The sequence below is a fragment of the Bos mutus genome, chromosome 8 (assembly GCF_027580195.1).
Source record: "Bos mutus isolate GX-2022 chromosome 8, NWIPB_WYAK_1.1, whole genome shotgun sequence".
Taxonomy (NCBI): Eukaryota; Metazoa; Chordata; class Mammalia; order Artiodactyla; family Bovidae; genus Bos; species Bos mutus.
The window spans coordinates 101584034-101600849 of record NC_091624.1 but is presented as its reverse complement, the minus strand read 5'-3'; the positions used below and the strand labels follow the sequence as shown (position 1 = coordinate 101600849).

At 41.5% G+C, this 16816-nt stretch overlaps 2 protein-coding genes across 11 annotated transcripts in view; one reads left to right on the top strand and one right to left on the bottom strand.

Moving 5' to 3' along the window:
• HMBOX1 (homeobox containing 1) overlaps positions 1–4879 on the bottom strand; it is a 203734-nt gene extending 198855 nt beyond the window's left edge. For 4 of the 9 annotated variants that reach the window (XM_005907649.3, XM_070376005.1, XM_070376008.1 and 1 more), the window contains exon 1: positions 4593–4879. The gene's annotated coding sequence lies outside the window, so the exon portion shown is untranslated. The remainder of the gene's footprint in view (positions 1–4592) is intronic. The other 5 variants (XM_005907650.2, XM_005907652.3, XM_070376006.1 and 2 more) reach the window with 2 other exon arrangements.
• A 372-nt stretch (positions 4880–5251) lies between these two features.
• Positions 5252–16816, top strand: part of INTS9 (integrator complex subunit 9) — an 81678-nt gene continuing 70113 nt past the window's right edge. Inside the window, exon 1 of one of the 2 annotated variants that reach the window (XM_070376012.1) lies at positions 5252–5403. In XM_070376012.1, coding sequence (XP_070232113.1) covers positions 5395–5403 — 9 coding nt within the window. In that variant the 5' untranslated portion in view covers positions 5252–5394. Of the gene's footprint in view, positions 5404–13923; positions 14055–16816 lie in introns of those variants that run through there. The other variant, XM_070376011.1, reaches the window with a different exon arrangement.

Here is a 16816-nt window from a genome sequence, read left to right as displayed (position 1 = left end):
CACACTAATTGTTTAATATGCAGACAGTAAAGAGAGCTATAAAACCACACGCAGACCATCACTGAACATGGACAGAAAAGCTAGAGTTTGTGAGATTTAGCAAACATTCTTATATTTAGCACTCTAAATTTAAGGAAAACCTAAACGCCCTTTAAATGGATCAAAATCATTTTATCACTTAGAAGGGGCCTGCAGATAAGTCCTGAGATTCAAAAAAAGTAAAACAACTCATAACTTCAAAGTTAAATCAATTATGTTTTTCTTTTCTGTCTGTAAATGCAAATAAACAAACAAACAAAAAACCACTATTTTTATAGTCTAAGTCAAGGATCTGTAAAATATTACATTTTGAAAAAATGTACTATAATGTACAAATGTACTATAACGAACAATGAAAAAAATGTACTGAAAAAACTTACTATAACTTCAACCTTATTACCACTGTAAGGTAAAAACAACACTAAAGCCAGGCCCTTCCAGTAACTAAATGCTCTTGGAAAGTGTCCAAAACAATGTTAGTAAATTTCCAATTCATTTCATCTAAGATCAACAAAAACAAGTTATCTAAAAACACTGGGTCATATTTAAATAGGCTCACTGTAAAAGTTTTACATGACCGAATCACTCAGAAAAAAATCTTCGTACTTTTTACTTAGGATGGTACCTAAGACCAGTGAGTAACCAGATAGGGGGAGAGGGGGGTGCTGCATCTAGGAATTTAATCACATATTAATATTATTTTGAGAAAATTTTCAACACCACTAGCTTTCTTTTGGAAAGAAGCAGACTTTGGCAGAATCTGCAAAAATCATGATTTGCAGTAATACTAAAAATCTCCATAACTTCTATAATGTGAACAAACGTGGTGGTGCAAACTCTGATTTCAAGCTTGAGTTTTTTAAAGCTTCTTGTTACTTGTGGTTCAGATTTCTTTTTTATGGGTTGTATGTCTGATAGGTATATACCAATTTCATACAAAAGCACACATAAAGGTGCTTTATATATGTGAATGTACATATATGACACTTCAGACAACCTGTGATTTCCACTCAAAGAGCTTTTTTTATAAACTTCTAGTAAATTGAGAAGTAAACGCCAACAGTTCAAAGAATAAATTAGCCAAACAGCAAAGGGAGCTATAAAATTAAACCTGGAAGTAAAAAAAAAACCTAAATAAAGCAGATACACAAAACGAAAAAATCCAGCACACTTGCATTGAGCTTGTTAAAGTTTATCTATAAATGTTAACCTTTTTTAAAAGTTGAAGAGTATACCAATTTTCACTTATGAAAAGTGACATCCTAGGATAAATTTCTAATACCCGAGAAAAATAAGTCAAATTTTAAGATCTGCATACAAAAATACCAGAAGAACTGCAAAGAAATGAATAGAAAAAGCAAACATGGTTTTACAGGGAACATAGAAACCACCTGAAACATTAAAAGTGGGATGGACTCACTATAATGATCAAAAGATCCAAAATGAACAAATTAAGCACAAACACTCCCAGTGTGTTTAATATCTTCAGGAACAAGCAATGCCATCCAATCAATACTTGCTACAAAAACTGCCATAAACTGGTTACTTCTTTTTTTTTCAAAACATGAACCAAGGAAAGGTTTGTTGCAATATATTTGTAACTTACCAATACCGAGCTACTAAGTTTCAATTAGATGCTTCAACTAAGATCTGTGCTAAGAAGACTGAAATTTATTCAGACAGCAGTGAAAAATGAAGCCTCGCTAAAGACATTGAGATAAAGCTGACCCCTAAAGGCTCCTTGGTGCACATTTGCAACCACAGTATTCACAGCACGCCGTACACTAAACTAGCAACAGATTGGTTAAAAACAGTTTGAATTTTCAACTTCTCATTATATAGGCAACATTTTTAGAAGTAATCATATTAAATAAATGTGTCTCTTCCACAGTTACCAGATGAAATTTTAAGCTGGACAGGAACCAATGCCCTGATTTTCTACTTTTTTCGTAAACCATATGACTTCCACATGCTGAGAATGTTTTATGCTTTAACCTGCAGTAAAGGCTTTACATCATTTTATTGCTCAGTGCCTGAAATGCAACAGAATCACCCCATCCAATGCAAGGAATATATTTGGCTTCAACCAAACCACTAGTCAGAAAAAGTTTAATGAATGCTTTTCTCAGTAAGTAACTTTGCATTTCCATAGAATAAACCAAAATCTGACATGAGGGTAGGGGGAAGGGAATATATTCTTATATTTTAAAGTTTTCCAACTCTAAACAAACATTTTAGTTTTTCTATTTATAAAATAATCATTGAACATTTAAAGACACCGTTTAGTAGAATATCTTTAAGCAGAAAAACACTGTTATATGGAGTTATATAGGATATTTCTCCAGTTTTTGCAAAGGTAATATTTCAGGCTAAAATAGAAGATTAAAACAAATAATTCTGGAAATTCTAGTTAATAACAAACTAAAAAGTCAGCTTTGTATCAACACATTGTATATCCTAAGTTTGAGATTTAGAAAAAACACATTCTTTTTTTTCTATTCAGGTCAATCTAAATAAATATGCTACCTCATACTTACAAGTCAGCTTATCTGTGTAAATGACCAACCACAGAAATTGCAAATCACAGGTTATAAAACATACCATATAATTACATATGATGTAACTTCCAGTTTTTAGAGTATCTAAGGTCCTTTACTGATAGGTTCAAGAACTGATAAGCCAAATATGTAAATACATTAAATTCTCAGCAGTCGAAAAGACAAATTATGCCAATTTATTTAAAAGTTCATTATACTAAAAATATATGACAAAAGAATGGTTATTGAAAAACTTACATTTCCGGGTGAAAGAAGTACAAATTATGTTAATTCTTCTGGTGTAATGTTTTTAAATATTAAAGACTGTGAGAAACAAGAGATGTTGCAATCCTCTTCCCTTTGTAACTCCAATTGAAACTCGGGGGGGAGGGGGGAAATCAGAATTCAAATTTCCCAACCTTGACTTACACACTTAACTCAACTAGATCTAACTCAGCTGTGCAATTTTAAAATAAGTTTAACGCAAAGCACTACAATCTTGATGTGATAATTACCTGAGAAATAAATGCAAATTAAAAACAAATGCAGGTCCTCTTCATCGAAAGATGCATCTTACAGCAAAACCACTAAAAGCACAAACCACATAGAACCAACTAAAGAAACAGGCACAGGAGGCAGCATGTCCATCAAAGAAGAGAAATGTACCATGCCAGAACAGAAACGAAGCACTGAAGGGAGGGAGGGCGGGAGGGCAGGCAGAGAGAGACGGCAGAGGTTTCTACACCTGCAGGATCCCATAGAAATTAACTAGTCACATCACTCTACCCTACATGATACGTAAGATTTTTAAAGCTTCAGGGTAAATAAAAACGGTAATCACTCTATACCATCATTCAACTTTCCATAGTACAGTATTTGTAATGCCAAGTGCATTCTCCCCTTCACTCACCCAATGTTTCCTCTCGCTTCCATACCAGCTTTCAGCCAAATGCGAGGCAGAACAGGGTGGGGTAGAAGAAAAATACAAGCTGCGCCTTTTAGCGAGTCCCCACGCACCCCCCTCAACAATTTCCAACAGTTTTTCCTACTACGAAAATAAGTCACCCAACCACAGGATACACAACAGTCATTCCGTGTCTTCAGGAGACACAGAGGGTCGCGTACACAAGTGGGCACTCCCGACCCCCACCCCTCCGCCCCCGAATCTTAAGTAATGTTTCATCTATGGAAGGCGAAGACGACCAACGAGACCTACGGTTTCGGGGTGAGGATGGGTGGAGGACTCCTTTCCAAGTAGCCCCAATAGTGTAACCAAAACACGGTTCCGGAATAAAATATTAAGAACACTCTTCCTTTCCCACCTAGCTACCAACTTGAGGATGCAAAAAGCCACCTCTACCGCACCTCATCTCTCCGAGGCGCCTGCCCTGAGTTTGGGGTGGAGGTGGGTCCCGGGAGAAGGGGAGGAGGAGTGTGAGCCGCCGATGGGACACAAACGAGTTGCTCCCCGCGGCCACCCCGCGCCGCTCCGCTAGCCCAGAGGTCCCAGAGCCGCACCTCGCGCACGCCTCTCCGCCCAGGCCCAGCTAAAAGCTCCGACTCCGGCTCCCGAACTTCCTCTCCAGAGACATTTATTCAAGGCTAACCCATCGCCCGAGTGCACGTCACCCAGTTTCAAACACAGCTCTGCACCCCAAACAAACCCACGCACCTCAAATTCCCCTCACAGTTTCCCAAACTCCAAACTGGAGACCCCACCTCCAGGATTCAAACCTTCCGCCCATTGGGGAGGCAACCAGGAAAAAAGAGTTGGGAGCACCGGACGCCTTTCAATTACCGCCCCCACAAACTGCCCCACCCCAGACCCTGCGTTCGGGTCACCCCCGCGAAACCCCCCGCTTCCTCCCTCCTCTCAGTTGGGCCGCTTAAGACACTCATCCCCAGCCCACTCACTTACTCCCCCCAACACCCACACCCTCCCCCCAAAAAAAGTGAAGAGAAAGAAGTGAGGAAAGAGACTGGAGAGATTTGAGGCTTCCAAACCACTCGACTCACCTCAGAATGCTTTGCTGAGTTCTCTCCGCCCGGCACAGCCCCCTCCCCAACGTCCCGGTACGAAGGGCTGAGGTCTGAGGTAGGGAGGAGGGGAAAACGGGAGGGGAGGGGTGTCTTCCGCGTGGGGCGCCCGTCGGGAGGGGTCTGGGGAGGGGTTGAGGCCGGCGCAGGAAGAGGAGAAGGGGGAGGGGAGGCCCCTATCTCCCAGTCTCCCCCTGAAAAACCTCCCTTGTCTCAATCACATCAGACTGACTGTCTTTGTCTGGCTGACAACCGCCATATTGATATCAACAGCCCCGCTCCCACCTGCTGCCACCGGGCGGCCCTGGGAGTTGTAGTTTTTGCCTCCCTTGAGTAAAGGTGCGAGACTCTACGTCCGGAGGCCCCAAGGAACTACAGTTCCCGGCAAGTACCGCGCCCGTGCGTCTTCCCACAGGGAGGAGGGGAAAGGGGCGCCAGAGCCGTAGGGACTACATATCCCAGAATACCGTGGATTCTGGGCCCAGATGAGGGACATGATATCATGCTGGGGTGAAGACGGAGGATGAATTGGCGGCGCGGATGAATTTGAGCTGACGGAAGGAGGCGTTCTAAGAGGAGAGGAAAAGGAAAGATGACCATGGTTCCCATGATGCACGGAGAGATGACTACATTTCCCATGATGCGCCGGGAAACGGGCGTAGGGAAAAAAGACTGCATGTCCCGCGATGCTCTCGGCGGGGCCGTGGCGGAGATTGAACCGGAAGACGCTTTCTGGGTTTGAGAAGTCGAGGAACTGCTTCTTACCAGCGAAAAGTCCAGCATGAAACTGGTGAGTCCCCGTTCTTAGATCGGAGGGCATATCCTTTTGGAATTCGTCGTTTCCACCTTAGGAAGGCAACCGTCTCGGACGAGGGGTGGCGGGAAACTAGAAGGTGGGGTGAACCAAGGAAAGCTGATGTTGTTGAGTTTGAATTCCAACTCAGACCCTTCACAACTGCTAGATGTAATTCATCCCTTGGCGCGGCCCTTTTGGTTAGATAAGAGGCTGAATCTTGTCACCTTTCTTCACGTACGGACCAAGGTTGGACTTTACGAACGAGGGTTGATTTTTTTCTCAGCTGCCACGTGAGTGTTATAATTGGTACACTGCTTTCCACGGGATTGACACTTGATTAAGCGTTCCTTTTTACAGTTGTTGAGACGGTTTGGTAACATGAACAGAGTTTGGTAAATTCTAGGCGGATCTTAATCTCTTATTTAATTCTCTGTTATAGACTCCTAACTGCCTTTGATCATTCAAAGGAGGTCGAAGTCAGAGTGTGATCTTGGATGGTTTGAGTCTTAAATTCTGTATAAGATGGGCTGAGAGGAATTGTTACATGGCGTTACAATATAGAGCGAAGGCAATGGCAGTGGCACCCCACTCCAGTACTGTTGCCTGGAAAATCCCATGGACGGAGGGGCCTGGTAGGCTGCAGTCCATGGGGTCGCTAGGAGTCGGACACGACTGAGCTTGTGACTTCACTTTTCACTTTAATGCATTGGAGAAGGAAATGGCAACCCACTCCAGTGTTCTTGCCTGGAGAATCCCAGGGACGGGGGAGCCTGGTGGGCTGCCGTCTATGGGGTCGCACAGAGTCGGACAGACTGAAGCTACTTAGCAGCAGCAGCAGCAGCAGGGACTGCGTGAGCTAAGGTTATATGGAACATGCCAGGATACCTGGAAAAGTTTTGCATTAGAAAACTCAGAAAAAAAAGAAAAAAGAAAACTCAGACGCTTGGCTTATAGGAAAGCTGCTCAGGCTTTTGTTTTGAGCCATTTTATTCTCAGTGTGCACAGGTTTAATTAATTCACTCCAACTAATTAATTGGAATTAGTAATAGCATAATTTGAGTAGAGAAGGTGTGAGATGCTGTTTCTCAGGCTTTAAAAGTCATGTTCCTGCAGCCAGGTATTGTCAGGCTTTACTTTCTGAAGTTTTTGAGGAAAAACAAAAGGTTTCTCTTAATTATTTGAGCATGCTTTTGCAAAGTACGTGTGTACGTACCCACACAGGGTACCGGCATATATACTCTGCACAGTGTCAGCTGTTCTTTGAGACGGTAGAGAACATAAGAAAGGTGGATTCAGTTCTAAAACTGTCTCTATCTAAAGCTGTTTCTATTAGAAGAAGGGCACACAGATCAGTAAACCTTGAGAGTGTCAATTTGCTTTTGCGTCAGTTTTCCAAACATTTCAAAATGCAGAATTGAAAGTCACCACCCTTGTCCTAAAGAAGCATGCAATCTAATGAAGAAGATACAAAGTAATGAAAAAATTATAATTCACCTCCATCTGGGTGAACTGGAGTCATCATGTTCAGGGTTTGGGGATTGAGAGGATACTGGGGGTGTGTGGGGAGTCAGATACACCTCCTTTGGAAAGGTAGTTCTTGAACTGATAAGAATGTCAAGTGGGCTCGGGCCTTCCTTGAAGAAGGTTCAGCTGAGAGAAGCCAAAGAGCTTGGCACCTAAATCGTTGAAACACAGACCATGTTTCAGTCAATAAAAGATAAATCATGGTTAATGTGTGTGGTGCGAAGGCAGGCAGGTAAGTGGGAAGCAGGTTTCTTCTCCTGTAACAACTCATTTGCTGAGGGTATCAGAGTTAGGGTTTGATTTACTTATACTTTGGTTTGCTTGTAAAATTCTCCTGCTTGCTTCATGTAGAGATGTGAAAATGTGGAAAAAGTAGAAATATTTTTTTTCCTTTAAGAACCATAAAGTGCCTGAGAGGAAGAAGAATTGTTCTATCTATACTCCTTCCCTCTTTATTGTTCATCCACCTAATAACTAAAACTCATTTGGTACTTGATGATTTATAATACAGGAGTATCTTTCAACACAGCAAAGTGGTTTCAGAAACATTGACAGCAAGTTGGACTTCTTTTTTGTCATGCTTCCCATACAGTTGGGCTTTCCGGGTAGTGCTAGTAGTGAAGAATCCACCTGCCAGTGTAGGCAACTCGAGATGCAGGTTCGATGCCTGTGTCAGAAAGATCCCCTGGAGTAGGAAATGGCAACCCACTCCAGTATTCTTGCCTGGAAAATTCCATGGGCAGAGGAGCCTGGTGGGCTACAGTCCATGAGATTGCAAAGATTTGGACATGACTGAGAGTGACTAACACTTTCATTTTTTCTTTGTAATATCAGGCAACTTTATTTGAGGAAAATTCATCTTCAATTAATCAGGACAACTTTGAAAAGAACAGGAAAATTAGAAACATATCCTCTAAATTAGCACGTTTTAGAGCCTATTCCCCTTTTAGTATCGATTGAGCCTAATTGGGTATACCCTGATGGCCAAATTCAGCAAAGCATAGAAAATTGAACTCACCAGGATCTTTAACAAAAGACTTTGGGAGCCCCCGTCCCCCCACAAAAACCCAAATTCATTGACAGAAATCAAGTTTGAAACATCATGGCCAGGGATTTAGTCATTCAAATAGATGAACGTTAAAGTGAATAAAATAACTAGCAGTTCAAAAATGAATTATTTGTCATGCTTCCTGTAGATAGTTCCAGAGCTGGAGAGAATCCTCTAGTTTATTCAGTCAATAAGGATGTATTATACAACCACAGTATACCCGTGGCATTCAAAGTTTTAATACTTTGCATTTTAACTATTGAATTTGACCTCAAGGATCGATGACATGGAATTATTTGTAATTTTGCTGAGACGAAAGTTTGAATGTGATTTTAAGATAAATGATGATCCTTAGTAAAATGAGCCTGATTGCCTCAGAATCCAGGACTTTCTGCAGTTCTGTTGTTCTCTTGTTAAAGATCTGAAAGAAAGGTCACTTGAACGCTCGCTCTATGCTATACTCTGAATTTGATGGAGAAAATTATATGCTGTAGTTGTCTTTATGAATTTAAAACCTCAATAAGGCCGTGAGTTACTTTCTTCAGCGGTCTGGACTCCTTTTGTACAAAATGCTCTTTCATTACTACTGGCTTGGGGGCGGGGATGGAGAGGTGCAAACTTATAACTCACCATTTTTCTTAAGAAAGCAGGTGGAGCAAAGAAATGGATTCATGGGCCACTTCCAGCTGAGGACAGGTAAACCACCAAGTGGAATTGCAGATTTGAAAGAAAAGACTGGCTTGAAAGGGGCAAATCCTGCCTCAAGGTCAATTTAACAAACATTAGGAAGGGATGTGCTTAATTCTTACCTTGGATCTGAGAGCAGTGGATTCTTCTTGCAATTTTAAGACTTGCAGAATCCTTTTGGCTTCTCAAACTTTGGATCAGGAGCAGAAGATGGCTCGCTGTAAATAACAAACATAATTTTACCAGGACTTAATTCACCTCTTTCAGTACAATTGTTAAAATGTCAACCTGGTTTCACTAGCTCTGTGTTTCTCCTTGCTAGTTGATTAGAGCGCCCTCGTGTGTCTCTGTGGTGTAATATCATTTCAAGCTTTAGAAAGGCCCTTTCTGTCACCACCTCAGTATGATAGGGTTTTTTTCCCCTGAGAATGTTTTCCTCGAGCTCTGAAAACTGACATAAGGCTGGACCACTGTTCAGTTGTGCTCTGGGATTAAACTGGATATTTTACTCTTGGGCATTTCTAAGTCCTGATGGTGACTCTGAAGATTAAACCTTTTATACTTAAGGCAAAATATATATATATACACGCACCAAGGTGAGTAACGAATTAAAAGGAAAATTTTGTATTTGTGTATATGTAATAGGGCTTCCCTGGTGGCTCAGACAGTAAAGAATCCACCTGCCAATCCAGGAGACCCGGTTCCATCCCTGGGTCAGAAAGATCCCCTGGAGAAAGAAATGGCAACCCACTCCAGTATTCTTGCCTGGAGAATCCCATGGACAGAGGAACCTGGGGGGCTACAGCCCATGGAGTTGCAAAGAGTTTGACACGACTGAGCACACACACACAATCTGACATACAATACGAGCATGACAGCATTGCTGCTGCTTTTAACTGTAGTGGCACGTTTGTTTCGTAACCGGTTTGCTCTGAGTACTCAGATTCCTCTGCCATTTGCTCTGACGATCAGCAAAGGGTACTTGAAGGTCTAGGCCAAGAGTGCAGCATGGCCACGGAACTAGCATTCCCAATGGAAAGTTCGCTCCTGGCTTAGCCAGTACCAACTGAGGTCCAGGCAGAAACTGCTCTTCAGTCATCATCACCACTCATTTCTTCATTCACCAGATCTTCCTGAACACCTGCCTTCTCTGTGCTAGGCATTGCTTAAGGTAATGGGTATGTTCCAGTGGAGAAGACAGATTTACTCCCTGCCTTTATGGGAAGTAAAGTCTAGCAGGTCCACTGTGCAGCTCAACAGCATTACAGTTAACTTTCTGATGGAGAGATATCACTGGGCCCTGGCGTCAGTAGATTTTTTTTAGTACTCATGTATTTATCTGGATGTGTCGGGTCTTAGTTGCGGCACACAGGATCTTCGTGCATCAGGCTGGCTCTTTCATTGCATTGCACGGACTCCTTGGTTGCAGTGTTTGGGCTCCAGGGTGTAGTTGCAGCAGTGGACTTAGCTGCTCCTGGGCAAATGGGGCCTCGGTGCCCTGAGCAGGGTTCACACCTGTGTCCTCTGCATCGCAAGGCAGATTTTTAACCGCTGGACCACCAGGGAGGTCCCTCAAGTACTTTTTAAATGTTGGTGTTCAGTCACTAAGTCATGTCTGACTCTTTATGACCCCATGGACTGCTGCATGCCAGGCTTCCCTGTCCTTTACCAGCTCCCAGAGTTTGCTTGAACTCATGTGCATTGATTCAGTGATGGAATCCAACCGTCTCACTCTCTGTTGCCCCCCAAAAATGCCCTTAATGGTATCCTAGAAGGTACCTCCTTGATATTGTAACAGACATGGCCAGCTTGCCCTCTGGCTTAACCATTGTGCCAGTAGTGTATGAGAATATATTTCCCCACCCTTGCCAAGGACGTCATCTGTTTCTTTAACTGTATGTCTTACTAATGTAACTGTCTCCTTTATGAGTTCTCACATCCTCTCGTCTCTTAGATTGAGCCACATTTAGTAAAACGTCCTTACAGTAGTGATGTGTGGATGTGGGAAAATGTATCAGATCTCTTCAGATAAAAAGGTGGTGCTGTAAGAATCCTTTTTTTTTTTTTAACTTTTAATTTTATACTGGAGTATAGCAGGAGACCTGTGTTCAATCCCTGGGTCCAGAAAACCCCCTGGAGAAGGAAATGGCAACCCACTCCAGTATTCTTGCCTGGAGAATCCCATAGACAGAGGAGCCTGGCAAGCTAATTCCATGGGGTCACAAAGAGTCAGACACAGCTCGGTAACTAAACAGCAAAACAGCCGATTAATTTAGGTGAACAGCGAAGGGACTCAGCCACACATGTACATGTATGCATTCTCTCCTCACTCCTCTCCCCTCCAGGCTGCCACATAATATTGAGCAGAGTTCCCTGTGCTATACAGTAGGTCCTTGTTGGTTATCCATTTTAAATATAGCAGTATGTACTTGCTGGCCATAAGAATCCTCAAAAGGAACTTTTCAAAGAACCTGTGGTGTTGCTTTGAAAGCACTGATGCACGGCAGCAGTAATTATTATGACAGTATTATGGGATCTGGCAGATCGGAGAAGCAGCTGGGTCAGGCGTGCCTCAGTGGCAGAGGAGACCCCACACCCTGCAGAAAAGAAGAGGATGACCAGTGACATGAAGCCAGGAGTTGGGGCGTCAGGAAGGGCTAAGTCAGAAGGGTAGGTGTCAGAATTGTCAGCGATCCTGAGAAAAAGGCAAGAATGCTAACAGAGAGGATAAAGGGGAACAGAAAAGACTGTAAGAGAAAGGAGTTGGCTTGAGAGCTCCAAGGGTCTCAGCGATCAAGACTGCACTGTGATGGGAACTTGACTGTGAGAATAGTAAGTAAGTTTCAATTGTCCTGCTGCTGCTGCTAAGTCACTTCAGTCATGTCCGACTCTGTGTGACCCCATAGACGGCAGCCCACCAGGCTCCCCCGTCCCAGGGATTCTCCAGGCAAGAATACCGGAGTGGGTTGCCATTGCCTTCTCCAATTGTCCTAGTCGACCATATATCTGAAGGAAGTGCCCTAAAGGTCTAAAACAGTTAAAGTTATAGAAAACACAAACAGATGAACTTTGGCTCTCTCATGGATAGATCATCAGATAGATGGTGTTAAAGAAAGCCATTCTTTAATAGAAATTGCAAAACTAACACTCTTTTTGCCCTTAAGGTACAGTTTATTTTTCATCACTCATGCTTATGAAGGGGATAGGGAAGGTGAATAATAAAAGGTCTTACATAATCTACTCGTCAAATTTATGGCTTAAGCAAAGATTGGCCTTTCCTGAATACATTATTTCTGCATTTTTCTCTTCCAGTAAAATAGAGAAATGCATAATTAGATGCTCTAATTTAGTAAGTCTTCTCATTTTTTTTAATCAGCCTGTGAAAATACAGGTAAACAAGCAGTAATATTAATGTAAAAGATATTATAATTGTTACTTTTGTGCATTTTTAATTTTTAAACTGTTTATAATAATTATTATTATTCGTTACTGCACGTGGGCTTTCTCTAGTCGTGGTGAGTGAGGCTCCTCCCTAGTTGCGGTGTGCAGGCTTCTCATCGCAGCGGCTTCTCTCGCTGCAGTGGACAGGCTCCGATGCTCAGGCTTCAGTAATTGCAACATGCAGGCTCAGTGCTGTGGCACTTAGTTGCCCCAAGGCATGCGGACCAGGGATCAAACCCATGTCCCCTGCATTGGCAGGCGGATTTTTATCCACTCTGCCACCAGGGAAGTCCTTCTTTTGCATTTTTTTTTAAATAGCTTTATTGAGGTATACTTAACATACAACAAAACTCATACATTTAAAAGATACTATGCAGTGACTTTCAGTAAATTTACAAAGTTGTACAACAGCCACCACAATCCAGTTTTAGAATATTTTCATCACTCCAGAAAGATTCCTCGAGCCCATTAGCAATCCTCATAACTACCTCCAGGCACAGGCAGCCACTAATCTGTCCTCTGTCTTGTAGATTTGCTCTTTCTGGTCATTTCATATGAATTGACTCATGTGATGCACAGTCTTAGGTGTCTGACTTCCAGCAGGTATTGCTCAGTCATGCTCTACGTGAACATGTCACATTTTGTATATCCATGTACCATGTCGATAGATATTTGGATTGTTTCCACTTTGGGACTGTTAATACTGTGTGGACAGAAGTGTTAATTTCTGACTTCTCCATGTTTTCATTTCTTTTTCTGGCTTGTTTGCACTGGCCGGAACCTCCAATACAATACTGAATGGAAGTGGAGCAAGCGGGGGTGCCAGTCTTTTCCCCCTTCCCAGTCTTCGGGAGAAAGCATTCAGCCTTTCACCTCTGAGGATGGGAGAAGCTGTAGGGTTTTGCTTATTTATGGGGGTGGGGGTCTTCATGGACGCTCAGGCTTTTCTCTGGTTGGGCGTGCGGGCTTCCCAGTGTGGTGGCTTCTCGGTGTGGATCACGGGCTGTGGGGTGCGTTGGCTCAGTAACTGGGGCAGATGGACTTAGTTGCCCCAAGGCATGTGGGATCTTCCTGGACCAGGGATCAAACCCGTGTCCCCTGCATTTGGCAGGAAGATTCTTAACCACTGGACCAACAGGGAAGTCCTGAGCTGTAGGGTTTTTTATAGATACCTTCGTCAAGTTCAGGATGTTCCCTTCTAGCCCTAGTTGGTTGATCATTTTTATCATGAATAGGTCTTGGATTTTATCAAATATTTTTCCTATGTGTATCAAGAGGATCATGTGGGTTTTGTCCTTTTTTATATTAATATAGTATATTACCTTTGTTGAATTTTGAATGTTAAATCCGTGTTACATTCCAGGCATAATTACCACTTGATCATGAAGTAAAATCCTTTGCTGATGTTGCTGAATTTGGTTTGCTGATATTTTGTTGATGGTTTTTGCATATATATTCATGAGAGAAATTGGTCTGTAGTATTTTTCTGATGTCTTTGTCTGGCTTTCATATCAGTAATATCGTTCTCTCAGAATGAGTTGGGAAGTACTCTCTCCTCTGTATTCCAAAAGAGTTTGTGTGAGAATTGGTATTATTTTCTCTTTTAATGCTTGGTAGACTTCATCAGTGAAGTCATCTGGGCCTGGGCTTTTCTCGAAGATTTTTAATCAGCTGTATCCATTTCTTTACCTGCTATAGTTCTCTTCAGATTTTCTATTTGTGCATTACATTTTTTTTAATTGTGATAAAATATACACAACATAGGATTTACTATTTTAACCATTTTTAAGTGTACCTTTCAGCTGGAAACTCCCCAATACTTTGGCCACCTGATGCAAAGAACTGACTCATGTGAAAAGACTCTGATGCTGAGAAGATTGAAGGTGGAGGGAGAAGGATATGACAGAGGATGAGATGCTTGGATGGCATCACCGACTCAATGGACGTGAGTTTGAGTAAACTCCAGGAGTTGGTGATGGACAGGGAGGCCTGGCAGTCTGCAGTCCATGGGGTCGCAAAGAGTCGGACACGACTGAGCGACTGAACTGAACTCAGTGGCTTTAAGCACACTTACATTGTTGCGCAGCCCCACCATCCGTTTCCAGACACTACTTGGCATCGTATCTTCAGGGTTCACCCGTGTTGTGGCCTGTGTCAATTTCTCCCCTTTTTAGGGTTGAATACCACATACTGTTTATCCATTCATCTGTCGATAGACACTTGGCTTGTTTCCAGCTTTTGGTTGCTGTGGATAAAGCTGCTGTGAACACAGGTGTGCAAGTATCTATTCAAGTCTGTGCTTTCAGATCTTTGGGTGTATGTCCAGAAGTTGAATTGCTGGATCATATGGTAGTTCTAAGTTTCACTTTCTGGGGAAGCAGCATGCTGTCTCCAATAGTGTCCGTACCTGCGCATTTTATTCAGGGCATCCCCACCAGCATTGCACAGAGATCCTGATTCTCCACATCTGCACAACTGTCCCACACTTGTCATTTGCTCTTTGTCTGTTTAGATAAAGCCATCCTAAAGGCTGTGGGACATCAGGGCTTCCCCCTTGGCTCAGCAGGGAACGTGGGTTCCATCCCTGGGTCAGGAAGACCCCCTGGAGAAGGGCATGGCAACCCACTCCAGTATTCTTGCCTGGGGAATCCCACGGACAGAGGAGCCTGGTGGGCTACAGTTCCTGGGGTCTCAGAGAGTCCAGCCAGACGTGACTTAGTGCTTCACATCCACTGTTACTGTTTAGTTGCTATCTCACTATGGTTTTGATTTACATTTCCCTACTGTTTAGTGATTTTGAGCGTCTTTTGGGTTTTTTTTTTTAAGATAGGGGTAATACATGCATATTGTTTAACTAAAAAAAAAAAAAAGCCTGTACACAAGTTTTAAAAGAAAAAAGATCCCTTACCACCTTTATCTTTCTCCCCAAGAGCAATCTCAGTTGTCAGTTTCCTGTGTATACATCAGAGAGATTCTGTGGAAATATACACATTTGCGTAATTTGCATCCCTTTGTTTTTTACATGAAAGTTAAGATACTTCCCTCTCTAGTTTTGCATGTTTCTTTTTCTTTAAGTTAGAAATACGTTTTAGAGATCATTTCATATCAGTATCTAGAGCAGCTTCATTTTAAAATGAACACTCCATATGCATACTTAATAAGTTTAACAAGATCCTGGGTCATTTGTTTTCATGATACTTTCATTCTCAACAATGAAAGAGTTTCAATACTCCTTTCAATTTTTTTTTTTTTTAATATTTCTACCAGAAACTTTGTCTTTTCATTGTCTAAAGGAGGAGTTCAGAATCAGGATGTTAGGCTCAAAGGTAGAGTTCAATTTCCCCCACATACATCCCTCCCAACTATTTGAAAGTCTTTCACTGTTAAAGATTAGGGCATGGTTTTTGTTGCTAATATAAACCATAATACATAGCATGTGAAATTAGTATCAACACATCTCAAAAATATTTTCAAACTATTGCTAGAAAAAAATCAGTGGCATAGTGTTTTGTTGTTTAGGTATTCATACCGTAATTTATCTAACCAAACCTTCCTCTGTGAGCATTAGGTTATTTCCAGTCCTTTTGCAATTAGAAATCGTGTTGCATAGATAATCTCTTTTGTGACCATCTTTGGAAGCATATCTGTAGGTTACATTTCAAAAGGTATATGCATTCTTTTATTTCATTTTGTTGTCAAAATGCCCCCATAGCGACTTAGCAGATTACACTCTTGCTGGCAACTATATCCCAGCTCACCACTACAGCGTTATCATCAAGCTGTCTAATTTTTTTTCCTCCCTGGGAAGTGAAAAAAAAAAAAAAAGATATGTCATTATACTTATTTTTCTCTCATTATGTAAGACATGGAACATCTCTTCATATGTTTAGAAAAGCATCTTTATTTCCCTTTCCTTCTCCTCTCTCTTCTCCCCCACTTGGTCAATTCATACTTCACTTTTCAACTGTTCTACCTTCTGTAGCTTTATAATGTATTTTAATATGTGGTGGTACTTGTGCCCATCCATTTTTCTTCACTTCAGAATTTTCCAGACTACTCTTATTTTTTTTTTTTTTTCATATGCAATTCAGAATGATGAGTTTCCAATAAAATTCTTTTCATATTTTCCTTGGAATCAGGTTAAATTTACAAAATTTAAAGAGAGAATTGACTTATTTCTTCCATCATATCATTGAATCTAAGAACAAGAAATGTCTTTTTCCTTTATCTAAACCCGGTTTTAAACATGTCTTTTTGGTTATTGCTATAATTGGAATCTTTCCCTGCATTGTTCACTTATAAGAAGGGTATTTCTTTTTTGCTTTCTCTACACAGCGCTTTGTTGAATTTTCTTATGTTGAAATTTAATACTTTTTCCATTTAATTCTTTTAGGTTTTCAAGTGTGTAACTTGGCAGATAATATTTTTAATCTCATTCCTCATCCCCCACTCCAATAGTGTAATTACATTGGCTTATAGTTTGGAATAGGAGCGGGGGTGGTAGGCATTTCTATTGGAATAGGCATTTCTGTTCTATTTCTGATATGTGGACATGCTGCTTGAACTGAACATATAAACTGTTATATTGATTTCTGGCTTGAAACTTTTGTATATTTGAATTTACATACTGCTTTCTTGCTCCAAAATTTTCTAGTCACTAAAAAAAAGTGAGATTGTTTTCACATAAGCCAACAGTTATTTTCTGAG